The 22,602-nt window shown below is 33.2% G+C and overlaps 1 protein-coding gene across 1 annotated transcript in view; it reads right to left on the bottom strand.

Annotated features, from left to right (window-relative positions):
- AQR (aquarius intron-binding spliceosomal factor) overlaps positions 1-22,602 on the bottom strand; it is a 108,875-nt gene that overhangs the window by 15,092 nt on the left and 71,181 nt on the right. The window contains 11 exon segments of the mRNA XM_079127489.1: positions 4,584-4,754; positions 7,505-7,676; positions 8,322-8,509; positions 9,565-9,636; positions 11,803-11,940; positions 13,585-13,794; positions 15,341-15,476; positions 17,976-18,085; positions 20,083-20,193; positions 20,979-21,048; positions 21,841-21,984. Of these exon segments, the coding sequence (XP_078983615.1) occupies positions 4,584-4,754; positions 7,505-7,676; positions 8,322-8,509; positions 9,565-9,636; positions 11,803-11,940; positions 13,585-13,794; positions 15,341-15,476; positions 17,976-18,085; positions 20,083-20,193; positions 20,979-21,048; positions 21,841-21,984 (1,522 nt within the window).

Genomic DNA, 22,602 nt, shown 5'->3' on the forward strand with positions numbered 1-22,602 from the left:
TAAGCTTGACAAGAAATTGTCAAACTGTTTTCCAAAACTGCACCATCACCAATATACATATTCACCAGCAATGTCCCAGTTCATGAGTTCCAAGTTGTTCCACATCCTTGTCAACACTTGGTAATCTGTCAATCTTTTTAATTTACCTATTCCATTGGATGTGTAGTAGTATATTATTGTTTTAATTTACATTTCTCTGATAATTGATGATGGTAAGCATTTTGGGGGTCTTACTGGCTATTTGTAGGTCTTCTTGTATGAAGTACCTGTTCAATCAATTTTCCCATTTTTGTATCATGCTGTTTAAGGACTTTTATAGAAGTTTATATACATTGTAGATATAAGTCCTCTGTTGTTACGTGTGGTGTTACACTTGGAAATTCTGTTGCTATCCTAACCAGGTGCATAACTTATCTGTGAGCTAGGCTCACACACAGAATGGTAGGGCAGAATGATGAAATGAACTTCAGTCCTTGCTAACATCACTGAGCCCACCCTGCATCCCAACCCCAGAACCCTCCTACTTCCATTTTCTTGTTTCTTACTTTGTTTAGCATATGTTCCAAATCCATTCATTTACCTGCATTTATACTATAATTTCATTCCTTTTTAAGGCTGAGTACTATTCCATTATGTGTGTGGGTGTGTATATATATATATATACACATACATGCCACATTTTATTTATCCATTCATCTGTTGAAAAACATCTAGGTTGGTCCATAGTTTAGCTATTGTGAATTGAGCAGCTATGAACATTGATGTGGCTGTGTCACTGTAGTATGCTGATTTTAAGTCCTCTGGGTATAAACTGAGGAATGGGATAGCTGGTCAAATGGTGGTTCTATTCCAAGTTTTCTGAGGAATCTCTATACGGCTTTCCAGAGTGGCTGCACCAATTTGCAATCCCACCAGCAATGTGTAAGTGTGCCTTTCTCCCCACATCCTCACCAACACCTGTTGTTGCTTGTATTCTTGATAAAAGTCATTCTAATTGGAGTAAGATGAAATCTTAGGGTAGTTTTGATTTGCATTTCTCTTATTACTAGAGATGTTGAACATTTTTGCATATATTTGATGATCAATTGTATATCTTCTTCCATGATGTGTCTACTCAGTTCCTTAGCCCATTTATTGATTGGGTTATTATTATTTGTTTTTTTGATGTTAAGTTTTTTGAGTTCTTTATAAATTCTGGAGATTCGTGCTCTATCTGAAGTGCGTGTAGTAAAGATTTTCTCCCACTTTGTAGGTTCTCTCTTCACATTGTTTCCTTTGCTGAGAAAAAGGTTTTAAGTTTAAATCCATCCCATGTATTGATTCTTGATTTTATTTCTTGTGCTTTAGGAGTCTTATTAAGGAAGTCTGGTCCTACACCAATATGATGAAGATTTGGGCCTACTTTTTCTTCTATTTAGTGCTGTTCTCTGGTCTAATTCCTAGGTTCTTGATCCACTTTGAGTTTTGTGCAGGGTGAGGGATAGGGGTTTAATATCATTTTGCTGCATATGGATTTCCAGTTTTCCCAGCACCACTTGTTGTAGAGGCAATCTTTTCTCCAATGTATGTTTTTGGAGCCTTTGTCTAGTATAAGATAACTGTATTTATGTGGGTTTGTCTCTGTGTCTTCTGTTTTGTACCATTGGTCTATATGTCTATTTTGATGCCAATACCATGCTGTTTTTGTTACTACTGCTCTGTAGTATAGTTCAAGGTCTGGTATTGTGATGCCTCCTGCTTCACTCTTCTTGCTAAGGATTGCTTTGGCTATTCTGGGTCTCTTATTTTTCCAAATGAATTTCATGATTGCTTTTTCTAGTTCCAGGAAGAATGTTATTGGGATTTTAATAGGAATTATATTAAATCTGTATAACTCTTCTGGTAGTATGGTCATTTTGATTATTAATTTTGCCTATCCAAGAACACGGGAGATTTTCCCATCTTCTGAGTTCTATTTCTAAACTGTATACTTCAAAGTTATCAGTTTCTCTTTTTAATTCTCTTCTTATACAGTACTCTGTAGTGTTTATTCCTCTCTATTCCTACTGATTTTAACTCCTATGATTTTATTTTCTTATGCCTTACATTTAATTTCTTACTGAATTCTTGCATTTCTTTGTTTTGTAGCCTTTCTTTATAAAATGGTTACATCAATAAGTATTAAAAAAAATTTTTTTTTTCTAGTCAGGGTCTCACTGTTACACAGGCTAGCCTCAAAGGAGCCTAGTGGTTCAGCCCTTCAAGTAGCTGCAATACAGGCACGCACCACAGCTTCCAGCCTATCTTATCTAGGTTTTGATATTCTTTTACTCATTTTTTTCCCTATATATGTTGAGCACTTGTGATAGTTCTTTTCAAAATTCATCCCTGAATAAGTGGGTTTCTTAAATTAGCTAAGGGTGAGCAACTGTGGTTTTCTAAAGGATAGATGATTTTCACAACAAAAGGCCTTCTTTTCCTCTGCTACTGTAGAGTCTATATTCAGTAAACATAGATCACCTGCAGGTTTCTTTGAACCAGTCCAACATCTGCATTTGAAAAGCAAGGGTATGACTTCATCCTTTAAAGTATGCTTCTCATCTTCAAAGTATGTTTTTGCTGGCACTTGAATAATATGTTCTCAGAATTCTTTTCCTCCTATATTTTCTTCTAGATTTTAGCCACCTGATCTGTCTATTCTCACTAAAAATGGAATTTGTCCCCTCTTCCTCCATTTTTCTGTCATTTTTGGTCGATTTCCAAGAAAAGGTTAAAGAGCTTTTTACACAGTCATGTTTCTTATCATAGTTGCAATAATCAGTAATACTATATTTATATTTTGTTATTTAATTTATTAAGCCCATTAATAAAGTCAAGTTTTTTAAAAGGCTTTTTACTTTAACTTATATATTTTTAAAATTTTTATTTGTTCTAATTAGTTATACATGATAGCAAAATGCATTTTGATTTGTTGTACAAGAATGGAGAACAACTTTTTATTTCTCTGGTTGTACATGATGTAGAGTCATGCCATGTATGCAATCGCTCATACATGTACCTAGGGTAATGATGTCCATCTCATACCACCATTTTTTCCACCCCCATGCTCCCTCCCCTCCCCCGACTCCTCTCTGCCCAATCTAAAATTCCTCCATTCTTCCCTTGCCACCCGACCCCCGCATTATGGATCAGTATTCACATATCAGAGAAAACTTTTGGCCTTTGTTTTTTTTGGGACTGGTTTATTTCTCTGAGCATGATATTCTCCAACTCCATCCATTTACCTGCAAATGCCATAATTTTATTCTCCTTTAAGGCTGAGTAATATTCCATTGTGTATATATACCACGGTTTCTTTATCCACTCATCTATTGAAGGGCATGGCATCTAGGTTGGTTCCACAGTTTAGCTATTGTGAACTGAGCTAGACCAGAGACCCTGCATCTAATAGAAGAAAAAGTAGGCCCAAATCTTCATCATATCAGCTTAGGACCTGACTTTCTTAACAAGACTCCTAGAGCACAGTAAATAAAATCAAGAATCAATAAATGGTATGAATTAAAACTAAAAGGCTTCTTCTCAGCTGAGGAAACAATCAATAGCGTGAAGAGAGAGCCTACAGAATGGGAGAAAATCTTTACCACACATATCAAATAGAGCACTAATCTCCAGGATATACACAAAAAAACTTAACACCAAAAAAGCAAACAAACAATAATAACCCAATCAATAAATGGGCAAAGGAACTGACACTTCACAGAAGATACACAATTGATCAACAAATTTATGAAAAAATGTTCAACGTCTCTAGCAATTAGAGAAATGAAAATCAAAACTACTCTAAAATTTCATCTCATTCCAGTCAGAATGGCTGTTATCAAGAATACAAACAACAATAAATGTTGATGAAGATGTGGGGGAAAAGGTACACTCAGACATTGCTAGTAGGACTGCAAATTGGTGCAACCACTCTGGAAAGTAGTGTGGAGATTCCTTAGAAAACTTGGAATGGAACCACCATTTGACCCAGCTATCCCACTCCTTGGTTTATACCCAGAGGACTTAAAATCAGCATACTACAGTGATGCAGCCACATCAATGTTTAAAGCATATTTACTTTTGATATTACTTATCATTTTTCATTACTTAAAAAATTTTTCAAAATCCTTAGGTCTGCATATACTATACAAACTTTCTTTATCCTTCAAGATAACCTTTAGCCACCTATGCACACACTAAAAAGCAGTCCAAATTATCTCAGTGCAAAACAAACAAAAAAAATGCTACAGTTCATATCTCTGTAATAGTACCTAAATTATAATGAAATTATTACCTACCATTTTACCAATTAAATGTTTTAAAAATACCTCTGATGAATGCCAACAAAAATTTTCAATCTGGTAGTTGAGATGGAAGTTTGTAGCAAACCAGTAAAACTGTTGCCAAAGAATTATTTATAGTTCCTATTATTTCACTTTCTCACATATCTTAAGAGGAGACAGCAAAGTAGCAAGGTGGAGTAGTATGAGTAACTCATAAAATATAAACCACTCCAATGTTGCCAAAATGATGAATAAGAGAACATACTATATTCATAAAATTACCTTATTTGGCCTTCCAATCAATGGATTATTCCCACATCGTCTATTGATGATATCACGAATAAGATGCTTTTGGCCATTGTAAGTTGTTAGAATACTGATCCTGTCCGCAGGGTAACCAAGTAAGCACATATACATAAAAAGTGCTACTACATATTCTGCCTCTCCAAGATTCTGTAATGCAAACATAATTAGATTGTGCATTTATTTCCTTTTGTTTCGATTTTATAGAGAAAATGGTTTATCTAATACACTTCAAAAAAAGTGAAGCTAATAACCTAGACAAGTGAACATTTGGTAAAATTGAGGAATAACCTTATTCTAGGTTAATACTGATAAAAACTTTGATATTTGGAACATATGTATAATACATGGCACAGTCGTAACACAAAAGTCACCAATTTGAAGGCCTGATAGTCCTAGGACCAAAACGATCACACTGTATATCAATAATATTTTTTACAGTATAGTGAAATTGTAGTTATAAAAAGAAATTGTAATATAAAGGAACAAAGTAACTTAAGTTCAAAGTGAGGAATCATACACAGTTTAGTCCAGTAGAGGAGAGACTAAATTCGAAGTACTAGATGAGAGAAGAAAGCAAAATGAACACATACATGAAATGAAGAAACAAAGATAAGAAGCTGGATTTTAGGCAAAGGCAATAGGAAAATTACTGGAAGACCTTCAGAAATATCATTTATATTCTGGTTCTTTATAACACAAAGACCAAGTTATCTCTGTCATTTAAATTTTCTAGTCCTTTGGAAGATGGGAAAGAAAAGCAGCCACATGACTGTAAATCTTTCTATTTTCTATATTGGAAGCAACATACATTTATTGAAGTATCAGTTCTAATATAGATAAAGGAACAAACTGGGAATCATGGAAATGACCATAATAAAAGTTTGGGCTGGAATTCAGTTTTCAGGATTTGAGTATCTTTGGCAAGACAAATGAAGTGAGTTCTCAACAAATAAAGTCCATTTCTTTATTAATGTGAAAAATAAACACTGCTCAACTTGATATTTGGCCCAAAGGTCAGACATAAAGTATTAACAATAAAACAATGTGAATTATGTGTTAACAAACATTTTAGGACTTGGGCAAAATAAGATCCTTTTAAATTAGTGACTTTTATTAATCTGTCCATCTATTCTCTTTTAGACACTAATGTTTCAAATATATTGTTTAAATGCAGAGTGTTCTTATTTAGGGGGATAATCTTTTCAAAGGTTCAGAAATATATTTAACAGTAAAATATAAATCATCGTTTAAAAAATACATTAATTTCCTGAAATACAGAAAACTCATCTGGAGTTAAGACTAATGATAGGGCTGGGGAGATAGCTCAGTCGGTAGGGTGCTTGCCTTGCAAGCACAAGGCCCTGGGTTCGATCCCCAGCACCGCAAAAAAAAAAAAAAAAAAGACTAATGATAAAACAGAGAACCAAACAGGATAATAATGTTCCAGATCAATACTACATTTAACTTAGGTAGTGAAACTGACTCAAAAGGGAAATTCCAAAACCATTACATAATGAAAACATCAAAAGAATACTGACAGAATTCTTAATCATCTTCACAGGTGGCTAATTATGAAACATATTACCAATCTGAATTAGGTTCTACTATTTTTAAAAGTTATCACTTAAAGGTCACATGTGTTCCCAGACTGTAAGAATACAAATAGATAGAGTAAACTAACTTAATACAAGCAAATATTTGGAGAGATAATAGAATTTTCATGAGTTATGGCCATATATTATATATAGATATAGATACAGAGATATATACATTTAAGTCAATGGTATGTAAAACTTTTTCATGTATAACTCAAGGTATCTAATTTATACAACAACATAAATTGGATATTTTGCTGTTAGAAGAAAAAAAGAAAAATTTAAAATAACTCCACAGAGTTTGTTATCTTTTGGTGCATATGCTGTCGGATCTTTTTGTATAGGTATCTGTATCTATTTCTATAGATATTTTGCTGTTTCATTTCAATAAACAAGTGAGACACTACAGATATGTTTAGCAACTTATGTTTTTAATTTGATACAGCATAAATATTTTTCCTGTCAATAAACAAACATTATTTTTCATTGTTATTCAGTATTTCAATGGATATGTAATAATTTAATCCCTACTGGTAGATATTTGAACTGTTTTTCATTTCCAAAATACTTTGCAGTGATGAATATTCTAGGATGTAAATCTTTGCAAAGCTGCCCAATTATTTCCTTAGGATAAATTCCTAGAAGTGAGAATACTGTTTAAACACATACTATCATCTGTTTACAAATTATTTTCCTACTAGCACTGTATGAGAATTCCCCCAAACCTACTCCAACACTGAGTATTGTCTGAACCAGTAACTGATAACTGTTATAAATCTATTAACTTTTTTGGGAAATAATTTATTCCTATTATTATTATTGTATTTCTCTGTTAGGGGATTAATTTTAAAATTGAAAGAATTATACAAAATATGCAGAATTCAACCCATTATTTGAGAATGTAAATTTTTCTCTTGAATCAATCAATATTTTTCTTTTATGACTTTTGCTCTTTTTTTTTTTTTGCGGTGCTGGGGATTTGAACCCAGGGCCTTGAGCTTATGAGGCAAGCACTCTACCAACTGAGCTATTATATCCCCAGACCTGACTTTTGCTTTTATTAACAAGCTTAGGAAGCTCTTTCTTACAACATTGTATATTCATTAATATTAACTTCTACTTTCTAGTACGTTTGATGTACCTTTAATTCATCTGAAAATTGATGACTTTTGTGTTGTAAGGTGGGGCTCTAAACTTTCCTTATTTCTAATGGCTAGCCAAATGGTTCAGTATCACTCAATTAGGTAGTATTTCAACCAGGCAAATGCAAAATAAACTTAAAAGTTTCACATTTTTTCTTACCTGATAAAAGTAGGGATTAGGTTCTGATTCTCCAACTCCTTGGAAATCTTCAACATTAATGAGCTGGAAGTCATATAGTAAGCCAGCATTTGCTGTGCTGAACTCTGGCAAGAGCTGCACATGGGGTAAGTTTCCTAGATTCTTGTATCGCCAGTTGTAAAGGTTGCACAAGCTTTCCAAAGACAAATCCCCCCGCAAAACAGGAAAGATTAGTAATGCTGAATCCCTTTAAATACACACAGGAGGTTTCTAAGGAGGTTTTGCTTTCTTTAATTTTCATGTTGCTCATTTTTTTTCTCACCACTTTAGCAATAATTTTTTTCATCCTTAGTCTCTTTACTTCAAGTAACCAGTGGTCAAGAGACTGAAAACATTACAAAATGGTAGCTCTATTGCACTCTCTGAGGTAACTGCTATTGTTATGCCATAAATTAAAAAATCAGGGAAGAATCTGTAAATTGAGGACATTGGGAGTAACTACAAGATGGGGATGGTATTTCATGAAGTGAGAATTGTTGTAATCTCTGGTATACTTTTGCATTAGGTTTCAAAAATATATTAACTCTTTATCTTTTAGGGACATGAAGAAACAGGTAGGAACAAGTGAAGTTTTTAGATTATAAGCCACTTAAGTTAGTCTCAATATAATGAAGACAATAACTTATTTAGTCAAATCACACCTTTAAAGCAGAGAGCAATAAAGGTACTTTCAGATTTGCAAATGACAAGTAAAAACCTTATATGAGATGTTCACAAATATTTGGATAATAGAGCTGATGTCCTTCAGAGAAATGTTTTTTCTCTCTGTTGCCTTTACCTTGCTCTGGCTCTCCCTTGAGCATCGAGGTCCACAGTAGGAACACCAACCCGGACAAAGCGAGTAAAGAGAGACTGCTCCATGTTTGAATATTTCTGAAAGGCCATGTTCTTAATGACTGGAGGTAACTGGTGATGATCACCAATCATGATCCATCGTTTCAGTCGGCTAAATCCATCCTGAGGATTCTAGAAATGAAAGGTAGAAAATGGTAAAATACTACACTTAATGCATTAGTCAGTTATTGTGCAAAAGACTTTTCTTCATCAAATGGCATCATTAACTGAAATTCTTGACCTTCGCCAGATCCCATAGAGAAGAGTGGCAAATTTGTAGGATAATGTACCAATCAGGTATGGGTATCATTGCTCTTGGCTGACACTGGGCAAAGGAGGGAGGAAGACTTGAAGAAGTAAGCATGGAATTAGCCTACTTCAACAGTTAGGGCAATCTAAAGAAGTCTTGAAGGCTTAGGTTAATATTTGGTAAAGTCACAGGGAAAAAAAACAAAAAGAGAGAGAGAGAGAGAAGACCCAAGAGAAATGGAGAAATGGCAAAATAAACACTTTAACAATTATGCCTGTTCTGAACTTGAGACAGTAAAAACTGTATCTTCTCTAATTTCCTCCACCACTACTATTAATTTCCTACTTTACATGCTTCCTTATTCCTTGAAACATAGCCTGTGTTGAATAAAACATATTCCAAGTTCCAGATAGTTTGGCTTATAAAAATTTTTCTAACGCAATTAAAAATATAACTACTCTAAATTACACAGAGAATTTCAGATTGTTTTTAATGCTTCAATAGTGAAGAATATTGTACATAAAATTCTTAATATATCACCATTTATCTCAAAAACAGCCATAAAATAAACCAAAGTATTCAGTGAACATCAGAAACAATTCTAGAATAACTCTAACAAAAGAAATGAAAAATATAACATCTTCCTCTTAAAATGAATAACAATGTAATTTCTTAAATAAAATTAGTCTTTCCAAAGCCACTTTTTGTAGATATAAACCATGAATTTTTAGAATACTATTCCCAAAAGCAAAACAAATTACTAAATGGTCTATAAATAGATTAAAGGAAACTTGCACACTTAAAATAGAATGGCAAACAAAATGAATTTTTAAAGAGAACATAAAATTGTGAAAACTAGCACCTCTAAACTGTACAGCTTTCAGATGTTTTCCCCAAGACTTCTTAAATCTTTTTGTTTCAGATCTTAATTTCTTACCTGTAGGAGAAGAGGTATAAAAGTTTCTATCTCCAGAATTTGAGCAGCCTCTTCCATTAAAATGTTGTCATACTAAAAAAGAAAGAGAAAAATTTGTTGAAAAATACCTCAAATGCCAAACAACTACCACTACAACCATAGCAACTGTCAAAAACATAAGAATTTCAGATAAAAATAACAACATATAAATTCTTCATTTATCATTATACGCCTGCATCTGCAATTCACATCTCTAACCTAAGGAAAGACCCTCTCTCCCCCTAACTGTGTTTGCATTGAGTAGATTTTGTACATCATTTCCTAGATTGCAATATCTATTTAGTTCTTTTCAGTTTATTTCTTTACATTCTACATAAGCAAGAATTGGTTTATTGGTATATATGAGGTAATTTCTATATTCTTAATTTCCTTTTTTTTTTTTTTGCAGTGCTGGGGATTGAACCAGGGCCTTGTGCTTGCAAGGCAAGCACTCTACCAACTGAGCTATATCCCCAGCCCCATTTCTATATTCTTACCCTGTATAGTATTTTGGAGTAATTTTTTTTCCCCTTTATGAATCTTACACTCATCCTGACAATCCATTTCTGTCTTGACCCCAGGCATTCCATCCAACACCAAAGTGTGTCAATTTTACCTTCAAAACTCCCTCTAGAATCTATTTTTACTTTTCACTATTTCTACCAGAACTAACCCTCTAGTCAGGACACCACATTAGTCCTTTCCCTTCCTGTCTTGCTTCCCTTAAGCCACTGGCAAACAGTCATAGGATCACATCCCCTCCTGATTTCAAATCTTTCACATTGTGTCAGGGGGAGGGGAAAGAAAAAAAAAAAAAAAAAGAAGCAAGTCTTATGGCGTGCTCAAGGGAGTAGAGGACTAACTCTCTTATGTTAAGTAGATCTATAGGTTTATAAACTCTTAGGTTTGAAAACCTATGTACAGCATTAAAAATATTTTAAAAAATCTTTCACCACTCATGCTAAACACCTTTAGATATGTTAAGTACAGAATAGGATTAATGAAAATTTGATAAGCAACAATATTTTTGGAATTTGTGTGAAAAACTGAATGAAAGAATAAAATGCTAGTTATGATTGTATAATTTCCCCTTGTTATTTAACTAATAGAATTTAATATCAAAGTCAAAGTATGTTTTATATGACAGTCTCAAGAACAAAATATTCAGGTGAAAACTTCTCACTAATAATTTGCAAAAGGGTAAGTTCACACTACTTTTTAACAAATTATCGTATTTGTCCTACCTTGCACCTGAGGAACCTCTCCTCCAAGATGACAATTCTATCATCTTGAATTTATTTAGCACTATCTTTCAATTTGATCATATGTCTTAAAATCCTGTTACTTTCATAAACAAATGAACGGCTAACTTTGAATTCAAACAAGTATACAAACCTATTTTAAACAGATAAACCAACTGCAGGAAAATTAAATGATTTGTATTAAAATTGGAGTTTAGGTAAATATCAGTATCAAAGTCATAAAGAGTCTGCAAATTCGAATTTTTGGCTCCATCATTACCCTACTTCAATTCAGTCATAGGTTAACAGGCTATCAGGCCATCCTTTTGTCTTTGTCATGTGATAAAACATCTCATTTCAGATGCATATTCAATATTTGAATAATGTAAACATACAAATGTCTTACAAGTAACAAACATTGTGACATGTTACTTATAGTTTTTAGTTCTGTTTGGAGATTTTTTAACAAGTGATATTTAAAGTAAAACCTTGCCAGGCACAGTGGCACATGCCTGTAATCCCAGTGGCTTGGGAGGCTGAGGCAGGAGGATCACAAGTTCAAAGCCAGTCTCAGCAACTTAGTGAGGCTCTGTTTCTAAATAAAATATAAAAAGGGCTGGGATATGGCTCAGTGGTTAAGTGCCCCTGTGTGTTCAATACCTAGTATTGACCCCCAACCCCACAAAAAAAACCTTAACAAGTTTGAGAATCTGGTTAAGCAACCACATGGTTATGCTAATTAGTAGACAAAATACTAATAAACAAACTTAGAAAAATTAGATTTAAGTTCACTAATCATATAAACATTGGATATTATTATTCACATTAAAGAGACATTTTAAAGAAACTATAAATGAGAACTTTCATAGGAGTGAGCCAATATCCAAGGGAAAAAGCTAGGTAATTGAAAAAAAGTAAAATGACAAAAAACTAACAATTTAATAGAGATGAAGTAAGGAACTAAAATGTAAATCTTTACCTTAAAACCTAACTTTACCAAGTCATGGCGTTTTAAGGCAGCATGAGTACAGGTCATAGCAATGATTTTGGCTTCCTTCACTAACAGGTATTTAGATCTGTCCAGTCCACTGCGGAGAAGTTCAGAGGCTCTGAATTCCTATAAGGTGGGGATGAGTGAAAGATTACTTTAGGGTAACACACAGTTTATGCATAAAACTATACAATCCAGTCAATCAAATGATTCATGAGAAATTAATATGAATATATAATAAACTAAGCCTAATGAATCATAATCCTGTTTGTTATTATTTGGGTGCCAACTGAGTTCAAATAATAGCTGATAATCAAGCTACAATTGGACTGGTTTGTGTGTGTGTGTGTGCACACACGCATGAGTGTGTAAGATTAAATATTCAGAATATAAACAAGATAACTGAATAAAATATCAATAACTATTGTATCTGTATTATTCAAGATTCCTCTAGAAAACAAACTATTTCAAATATTTATAAAGAAAGGAATTTAAGCAATGAACAGGTTATACAGATGACAAATGACCTGAAAAGTCAACATGGGAATAAAGTAACCCTGAAACTGAGAAGAGCTAGAAGTCTCTGCCACTCCTAGACTAGGGCAGATAAAACTGGTGTTATCAGAGATCAGTGACTAGGGTCACAGGTCACAAAACAAGTTGGAACCACAGTGGGCCAATCCAGGAGTCATGGAGAGATGAAACACAAGGCAAAGGTAACTAAAGAAGAAATACCTTGGCTTCTCCCTTTTATAAACTCTTGCCTCATCTCTCAAGATGTGGTTAAACATAGCGTTAAGTCAACTGACATAAGCAGCTGGGACATGAAACCTGCAAAGATCAGCCTGAATCTCAACCACAGTGGAAGTTGAGGATGGACAACAGAAGGTGTGAGGAACAAACAGGCCCAGGCAGAGTGCCCCATATCAAGTTTGTTAAATCTGAACATTACCCATACTGAACCAAATCTTTTTAATATTTTTACCTTGTTTCTTTAATAATTTAAACATCACTGATACAGGTAAGGTACCAGTCTCCCTACTCCTTTGTAAGGCAGCTACTGTTATGAACTGAGTATATTTTTCCTTTTGACTTACTGTTTATTGAAGCATAAATACAATAATACATTCCTTCACAGGTTTTAAAGTTGTTATTTATTATCATATTTTATATGATTGCTATATTTTTCCAATGATGTTTGCTACAGGGAGACATCCCAGGGAACCCAGGGTTCCAGATGTATCTTCTCTGTCTCCTCTGTGTACTGATGATTCTTATTTAATTTTAATATCAGGATCAATCATCCTGGCTAACAATGAAACTTCACTTTTTGCCTACTGATCAAGAGGTATGAGAAACTAAGAAAGGCCACATGGTAGTTTCAAATTCTCAAAGAACTATCATTGGGGCTGGGGGCATAGCTCAGAGCTCAACTGCTTGCCTAGTATGGCCCTGGATTTGATCTCTAGCACCAAGTCGGGGGGTGGGGGAGTAGAGGGGAGCTGACTGTTAAATTTCCTGATGGAAGCATTCTTTTCTTAAGAACTAAGACCTTCACACCAGAAAAATCAGAATAATGAGGATATAACTCATCTTAATTTTTGCTTATTTCTTGAACTAAAACTATAAATGTGTTTTTAATAATTTCACTTAAAAGTAACAATCTGATTTGTAACATCTGAACATTCCACAGTTACTTCATTGAACAAAAAACACTAAACAAAATAAAAAATCTTTAAAGGAAAATTAAAAGCACATGAGAATTCTTACCTCAAGCTGAGTAAAGATTTTCTTTATATGCCTGAAACATCCTTCAGCAATTTCCATGTCTTCTTCATAAGATCTGCCTTTAAAAATGGGTTGAGGAGCATTTGCAAAATATTCATGGAAAGGGAAAAAAGTGGAGATTTCCGTAACATCTGGTAATGTACTGCCTTTATTTTTTACTTTGCTGATATATTCTTCCCAACGAGACATTACCTGTAGGAAAAAGGACTCAAGGTTTATTTTGCCAGCTAATATGTTTTAAATGATAAAACTAAATCTAATAAAAATAAGATCTGCTAGATGAAGAAAAAAAAATGCAGTCTTATAACTATTTCCCATCCAAGTCACTGAGAGAAAACTAATAAAAAAAGTAACCTTAGAACTTAAGAAGAAAAAAGAAGAAAAAAAGATCTTTAATAAAAAATGCAGAAACTGGAGAGAAATTCAAAGTCGTTTCAGGACTTGAGGAGAGGAGAAGAGGGGAGGGCAGGTATACTCTTCTCTTACACCTTTGTATTTTTTTCCCAAATCTCTTTAGAACATTTGACTTTGGACTGAGTATACATTTGAAAGCACACCTTGTGACTTACGTGATACAGTTCAATTACACCCTTGTACGATGTCAGCTATGTAACTAACCAGTCAGTTTCTACTTAACTTCAATTTTTATAATTTCCCAAAGCTTTTTTTGTTAAAATTTCAGTGTGTCTCAAAGTGTAGTCCTTATGCAGAATATCTGAGGAGCTAAATAAAAACACAATTCCCATCCCTACTGAATGCTTTTAGGGAAGGACTTAGGAATCTGACCTTGTGAAATGCTTTCCTGATGTGATTCCTTTATGTAAAAAACTGTTGATCTACACTGTGAAACTTCAATTGAGTTCACTTTTTCAAAATTTAGAGATTATTCCTACTTTAAAAAGTAGGTTTTACTGAGAAACAAATGATTTTTCCCTGTCAAATAGACATTTAAGCATGATTTTTTTTCTCCATTCTTCAAAATTCTAAATAGTCTAAGTCTAATAGTAAACTTTGCAAGACAGTGCATGCCTTCCTTGCTTTACAAGAAATCATGAAATCTGCTCATTTTGAATATACTCAACTCGTTTGTCTATCTCCTCAGAATAAGCATGAACTCATTCTTTCATATAGAATATTCATTATTTGATTATCAATCCTTTAGAATTATTAGCAAGTCAAATAAAGTTTATTTTTATTTATTTTATTGGCTATTTCTCACAGTTTTTCAAACTCAAAGAAGTCAACAGAAATTTTAATTTACAGTCCCAGTGTGCACTTCGTTCTAAGACATAATTTATTTTGGGAGATTTGAAAGAAAAATGTTTTCCTTTATTAGTTGATTAATGAGATAATAAAATTATAGAACTGTACTTTGTTACCACTGGGAGGCTAGAAAATGTAGTTAGATTTCTACAGTAATAAGAGAGGAGAAAAAGGGAGGTAGGAAAGAGGGGGGGAAACTTTGTAAAGGCAAGAAAGAAAAAAAATTTAAAGCTTGCCAACACTGGCCTTTCACTGAATGAGTCATCAGCCGAAGTTATTTAGCAAAGAAAATTAAAGATAATAAAAAATACAAACACTTAACATTTATAAATATAGCTCTGGCAGTACCATATATTTTAATCTGCTCAACAACAACAAAAAATATACTTTCAAGAAGAATCTTGGGAGCCCATCCCAATTTTCAACTGGGACCACATTATAATTAGGTATAATTTAAAAACCTTTAACATCTTACCTGATATAAGAAGAAATAACCTGCAGTTTCACAAGTGTATGAAGCATCTCCTGGAACCCCCAGACTCTTCTGCAGTCGCTTGACTTCTTCTAAAAGTTCTATTCTTCGAGCCAAGACATAATTAACTCTTCCATACCTAAAAATTTAAATTAGGTAAAAATGCAAAACTCTTTAATGAAGAGACTTTGAAGGAAACTACTAGCGAAATTAAAGAAAATAATTAATAGAACTACAAACAAAAAGGAAAAACAGCAGAAAACAATTTATATTTGTATGTGGTAGTTCTTGGATTATGTTACACCAAAAGCTACTTAAAGTATACCCAAGTTCAGTGTGATTTGGGTCTGTGTGGGGGTAAATCAATTAGTTTGGCTATCACCCCACTGCTCCAAATAAAATTTCCACAAAGAAGGGAGTACAGTGCATTCTGGTGCTAGGACCAAGAACAGTCTACAGATTGACGACTTTGAATAGAACTGTTCTGCATTATCATGGAAGGAGATTAGATTATTTCCAAAAGCTTTAAAAAGTAATCAGTATATCCTAACATATAGCTTGGTACCCAAACCTATCAGGTTCCTAAATATTTGCTGAATTAATAAGAAAATAGATGCTTGGGAACAACCCTGTCCAAAGACAGAGTTAGGAAACAAAGTAGTGGAACCAGACTTTGACAGAGTTAGGAAACAAAGTAGTGGAACCAGACTTTGAACTCAAAGTCGCATATATACTCTCCATAACAATGAAGTGCCTCCTGTAACTCTTACAACACTGAAAACAGTCTAATCACTGCTATTAACATGTTTAAAGAACAGGTACAGGGATAAGTCATATTCCTAGATACTTCATAATACAGAAATTCACCTTTGAGGCAGCCAGAAATGATGAAGAGTAGAAAAGAGATTAAAAAATAAGGTCTATGATTTGAAGAATTTTTCCACTTAGAAGGATAAAAACATTGAGAGAGGAAACTTCTTCTGTTTACTTATATACAGTTTAAATTTTTTTCTACAATGAACACTTTGATAATGAGAAAAAAATTAGGAGTTCTTAGATCTTATAAAATTGCAATTCTTGTGATATACATTAAACTTAAAAAAGCAGTATATTGGAACTCTATGTACTATCTGTACAATTATTCTGTAAATATAAAACTATACTTAAAAACAGACTGTAAATTGTTTTTTAAAAATACAAAACCTCAAATAAACAGCCTGATTATAAAAAAAAAAGATTAATAAAGTTTTTTTAGGGAGTGTAATTATGATTGGTCACCTGCCCCTATACTATTTTACCAGGTTTTAAATTTTTTTTCTTTAGGAAAAGTGATATTATTTTTCTTTCTAATTATGACAAAGAGAAATGAAAGAACATGCTCAAATGAATAAGCACATACATATACAGAGCTTAGCATGTGTATCAGAAAGCAAAAAACACATTTCCCCCTAAAATATAGTAGCACATGAAGTTATTTAAAAATCATTTTCTACTATAATACCTTTAAGAACTATAAATTCTACTGCAATGTAACTGTCACTGCATTATTAAGCATTTCATCAGCACCTTTATGTTCACTGAACTCTGAATTACGGATCTTAGAGTCTAATCCACTTTCTTAAGTTAGCTTTAACATGAGAAAATACTATGGGAAAACTTTAGGGAAGTATCACTGGTAGAGTCAATAATTTATGATGTGTTGTTCTGTGTAACACACTGACTTTTATAAGCTAAATATTTGGTGATCTCTGTACTACAAGAACTCAGAAGAGACATGATGCATTAATTTAGTACCCTTTTAAATGTGTATGATCAATAACCAAATATTCAATATGTTCAGCTGTTAATTATGCTTATCATCTGAAACTGTGCTTTAAAAATAAATTTAAATATAAATGAAATGAAATATAAAGTAACTTTGAAGATAAACATAAAATATTAATGGCAATAGAAATTTGATCTGTAAAATTTTAGCCAACTTACAATAAGTAATATTAATCATAAAGTACAGCTAAACTAGCAATAAGCTCTAAAACTTACACTATTATTAAACTATTAATTTAATTTACATTTCTCTAAATCAACCTCTTAATTAGTAGCTAAAAAATGTAAATTAAATGTCAAGATAATATGTGAAAAAGGAATCATCTAAAGTTGAACAGTTTTAAACTGGCCACATTAAAAATTACTTCAATAAGCTGGGTGCAGTGGTGCATGCCTGTAATCCCAGCGGCTTGGGAGGCTAAGGCAGGAGGATCTCGGGTTTGAAGCCAGCCTCAGCAAAAGTGAGACCTTGTCTCTAAATAAAATACAAATAGGGCTGGGGATGTGGTTCAGTGGTCAAGTGCCCCTGAGTTCAATTCCCGGTACCCTGCAAAAAAAAATTACTTCAAGAAACAGAAAACAAACAGCAATTCGCAATTTTGTAATGAAGAACGTGATAATTCTCTTCATAGAAATGACTGTATACTTGAAAACATGGTATAAACAACATATAGTCTAAGTGGGTTATACTAAAAATTTGAGAATTACACTTGATCATTCATAGTTCTTTTCTATTGGTGTATCTTTAACAAAAGAAGAAAAAAGTTAAATATTCTTTGGTACAATGTTTCAAAATTCACTATCTTTTGCTTACCTGCTGAAATCTTTCTCTGTCTCCAGCTCTTCTTCTCCATGACCAAGACGCAGCAGGTGGCGCTCATCAATGTCTAATGCCATGATTTTCTCAAACAACTGGTTCAGGGCCTGGAGAATAAAGCAAAAAGGTTAATGGTGACTTTCAAAGACTCAGTTAGATATCTTTGAAAATAACAGAAACTAACATTTAGAAGGACAGAGTACTGCTCAATAAGAATCGCAATCTAAATAGAAGGAAACAGGTCTTATACTAGGCCATTTAAAATTTAAACAAAAGAATAGTTTTATTGATTTCTGATATTGCCATATTTACATTTGGCCAAATGAATAACTGGAAACCATAAAAACTACCCACCCATGAAATCTGAGTGTCTAATTTCTGAAAAGAGAAAGGCACTGGTTCAGGTGCTATTTCCTCCAAGATGAAACAATTCCTAAAATAATTCACCACACTGAGTTTCATTTTACTCACAGTAATTACAAGGCTGCAGAGAATCAAAATTTTTCACAGTTGGAAAAGGACAGTGAGAAGACAATGTGTATAGGTAGACTACACTAAGAGGACCAGAAAAAGGTAAAATGCATCATTCAAATCTTAAGCTGAAAGTCTTAATTTCTCTATACAATAAGCAGGGTGCTCATTTAACATAAACTATTCTGATGAAAGCCATTTAGAAGTTACTTCTCTCTACCTATGAAATATTCATATTTATGGGTTCTTCAAATCCTAGTATCCATTATCTAAACCCCTGTAGTTATAAAGTTTTGCAGAAAGGCAAAAGTTTCACAGAACAGATACACCAATGGACATCATTTAAAAATTAGCCCTATTCAAACATTTCTCCTCCTTTATCATGAATCTAACCCTACTCATCAACATGTAGTCTCATAATCATCCAAGCTACATAATGTAAATGATACCCTTTACTATCAAACTTCCAGCAGAGTTCAGAAACTGAAGAGATTAATAATTTTTCAGAAAAATTTCCCACTACCCCAACTTTTGATACTCACTATTCAAAACTCAGGACCATACAAACCATCAAACTACCTGGCATTACTTGCTACCCATAGACAGGAATCACATAGATTTAGAAAGCAAAAAAATTTACAATCTCAGAAAAACTATATTCCATTGTGAATTAGAAAGATATTGAAGAAACTACTTGAATTATACATGCAAACGAAGACCTAACAAATAAAACAGTTAATTCAAGGAAAAAAGCCCTTAGCAAACAATGAATTCTTTGGTTCTTTTTGCAAATAACCTTCTCTATGACTATGCTATATAAGTCAATCACAAGTAAAGGACGCTGCAGAAAGTACTATCAAGGTAGGGCAAAATAGTAAAAAATACTATGCTAAAAACTTGACTTAAGTCTTTGTTCATTCTAAGACTTCAGAAATAGGTATAATTATTACAGACTAAAATTTACTAAGTAGCAGAAAAAAGTTCCATAATTTTTGTTTCCTTTATCAAGATGTAGTCCAAATCAATTTCCCAAGACAAGTCCCCTGCATAAATTCACCATTTTGTACAACAAGTCACCATTATTCATAAACTTTGAAAGTACTACCTATAAAAACATGGGTGAATGAACTGGATAGCATTACTAAAAATAAATAAGTCAAACTGTAGATTTAATGAACAAACTGACATTCCCAAAACTCTGTACTTCTTTGTAGAACACAGCTTCTGAAAATGGGCCAAACAAAGTCACCACTGTTAATAAACACTCTGAGAAAATAAGTACTTTTGAAGGAGTAGAGGACCATGTAAATTTCAGCATATTTTAGGATGTTCTCAGAACTGCCTGTTATATTTGGCTCCAGAATTAATAATTTGTTCTTACCTTTTTCTGCCAGCTTCAGAAGGACTAATAGCACATACAGTGCTTCAATGTAGTAAGGATATTAGCAAGTACACTTCACAAAGATTTTAAATTTAATCTAGCATTAATATATTTTAGACCTTAATCTTTTAGTAATACTTATTCTACTAAGTGAAAAAAAAAAACCTACTTGTAAGGGTTAGCCAATACCTTTAATCTCAAAGTGCTAGTGTTCTCATGCATGCATGCATGTAAATACATGCACATATTTACCTGATTCGAATGAGTAACAATTAGAGTCCTCTGCTCTGGGAAATTGTGGTAGATATTGGATATGATCTGTACTGCTACATCTGTTTTTCCTGTACCAGGCGGGCCCACAACCTAAAAAGAAAAAGAAAAAAAAAGATGAACACATCAAACACTAAGTTAGTACATTACCACATTACTAGAAAATGGAAATTCTAGAACTGAAAGATTAAATAACGAATTAAAAATTTGTTGGAAGACAATAGTATAATAGGACAGAGTTGAAGAGTAAACTTGAAAACAAAAAATAAGTGGTTTAGAAGTGATCAAAAAGAAATAGCAATCAAAATATCAATCAAAAGAAAGATGCAGTGACCATATTATCACCAGACAAAATGGACTTCAGAGCAAAGATAATTGCCAGTGATAGAGACGTTACATAATAATACAAGGGTCAATTCACCAAGATGACATAATAGCCTTGAGGTATGTACTCATCTACAAAACTTCAAAATACATTAGGCAAAAATTAACAGAAATGGAAAGAGAAACAGATTCACGATTATAGTCAAAGATGTCAATACTCTTCTTCTCTCAGTAATCAACATTAATTACTATTTCAATAGACAAAAAAATCAGCAAGGATAGAGAAGAACTAAAAAAAAAAAAAAAATCAACCAAAGCGATCTAACTAACATTTATAGTTCATACCACCCCCAAAACAACAGACTATACATTCTTTTCAAGTACATATGGAATAGTCACCAAGACAGATCATATTCTAGGCTAGAAGACAAATCTTAATAAATTAAGATTTCTCTTTTTTAAAAAGAGAAACCACACAAAGAATACATTAAAAATCGTGTGCTTATTCCTGGTCTAAATTCACATAACAACATATGTAACAGTAATTCTCTTACCATAGTAAGCCCAGGCTGCATTCCAGCTCGAATGGCCTCAATCTGTGTATGAGTGAACTGAATTGTATTACTGTAAACAGAAGTGTCAATAAAAAACTGGTTAGAATTAGATAAATGATATTTAGTATAAATTTGGACAACAATGACCAGAAGTCTGTTTTGTATTTGTCCTTGTTCTTTCACTCTCTTTACATTTATATACTTCATACCTCCAAGTAAAAGAATAAATCTTACGGAAAGACCAATTATTTTTCAATACACGTAGCCCATTCTAGACCTGTTTTGGCCTGCAACATCTGCAGTTCCCAAATATAATACCACTTTTTTAGTTATGGTACAACTTGCACTAGGGCTACTGCTATATGTAACACAGGGTCATGAAATAAGAACTCAGCTCAAATTAAAGTAACTCCGTGTGGTAATATTTATTTCTCAGAGTACCTGAACTGGTTCCTTTCTGAAATATTATTACAGATTAGCCTAAAATGTCTAAGCTATTCAGTTGGCTAACACAATAAAAGCAAAGAGAGTCCAGAAACAAAAGTATCCTAAGGTTTTAAAAGCATAAGAAAGCCAAGTACAGTGGTGCCCGCCTGTGATCCTTGCAATGCAGGAGGCTGAGGCAGGAGGATTCTAAGTTTGAGGTCAGCCTTGGCAATTTAGTGAGATCCTGTCTCAAAATAAAAAATAAAAAGGGCTTGGAATGTAGCATAGTGGTAGAACACCTCTGGGCTCAATCCCCAGTACTGCAAAAACTGAATGAATGAATAAACAAATAAATAAATAAAATTAAGTTAAAATAAAAACAGTAATCCATCTGCAACAGCAAATTTATAACACTTAGAATAGGTAGTAAAATTACCGTTTGGGTTGGTTATAAGGATAAGGTCCCCTGTTAGGAATAACATGAGGTTCAACAATTAAGGTTTTTGCCTCTTCAGTGTCTTCATCTTCATCTGCATCTTTCCTTTTCTTTCCCTTTCCACTTCTTACTGGAAAAGTTATCCTACAAGACCAAAAAAAACCTTTGTTCAATTTTGCAATTAAAAAGGATTTATTAAGTACCTATCTTGTGCATGACTTCTACGGAGTATAATCAGATGAGTAAGAAATATTTTTGGCCTAAGGGAGCTTACTATTTGTGCATAAACTCTAAACAAAAGCAAATTCACAAGCATTAAAATGTGGTGTTAAAAAAAAGTCTTGGGTTTGTGGCTCAGTGGTAGAGCTCTTGCGTATTACGTGTGAGGCACTGAGTTCGAGTCTCAGCACCACATTAAAAAATAAATAATATTGTGTCCATCTACAACTAAAAATATTTTTTAAAAAAGTGTTCAGATTAGGAAAAAGTCATTCAATTAATGAGAATCAAAGAATTAGAAAATATTTATGCCATATGCATTGTAAAGTGCTTTATTTGTGTCCTTCATTGAATCAGAAAAGATATTAAGAGATAGCAGCTGAGTCTCAAATAATTTAGATATCTGAAGATGGAAAGGGAAGATACTACTGGAAGAAAGAAGTAACAGTAGGGGTCAAGTACAAGCAGCCCAAATTTGCTGGAAAATAGGATGCAACAAAGTAAAGGGCTGATAGGCTGCATGAGCCTTGTTATGACACTTCA

Source organism: Sciurus vulgaris (genome assembly GCF_902686455.1).
Source record: "Sciurus vulgaris genome assembly, chromosome: 2".
NCBI lineage: Eukaryota > Metazoa > Chordata > Mammalia > Rodentia > Sciuridae > Sciurus > Sciurus vulgaris.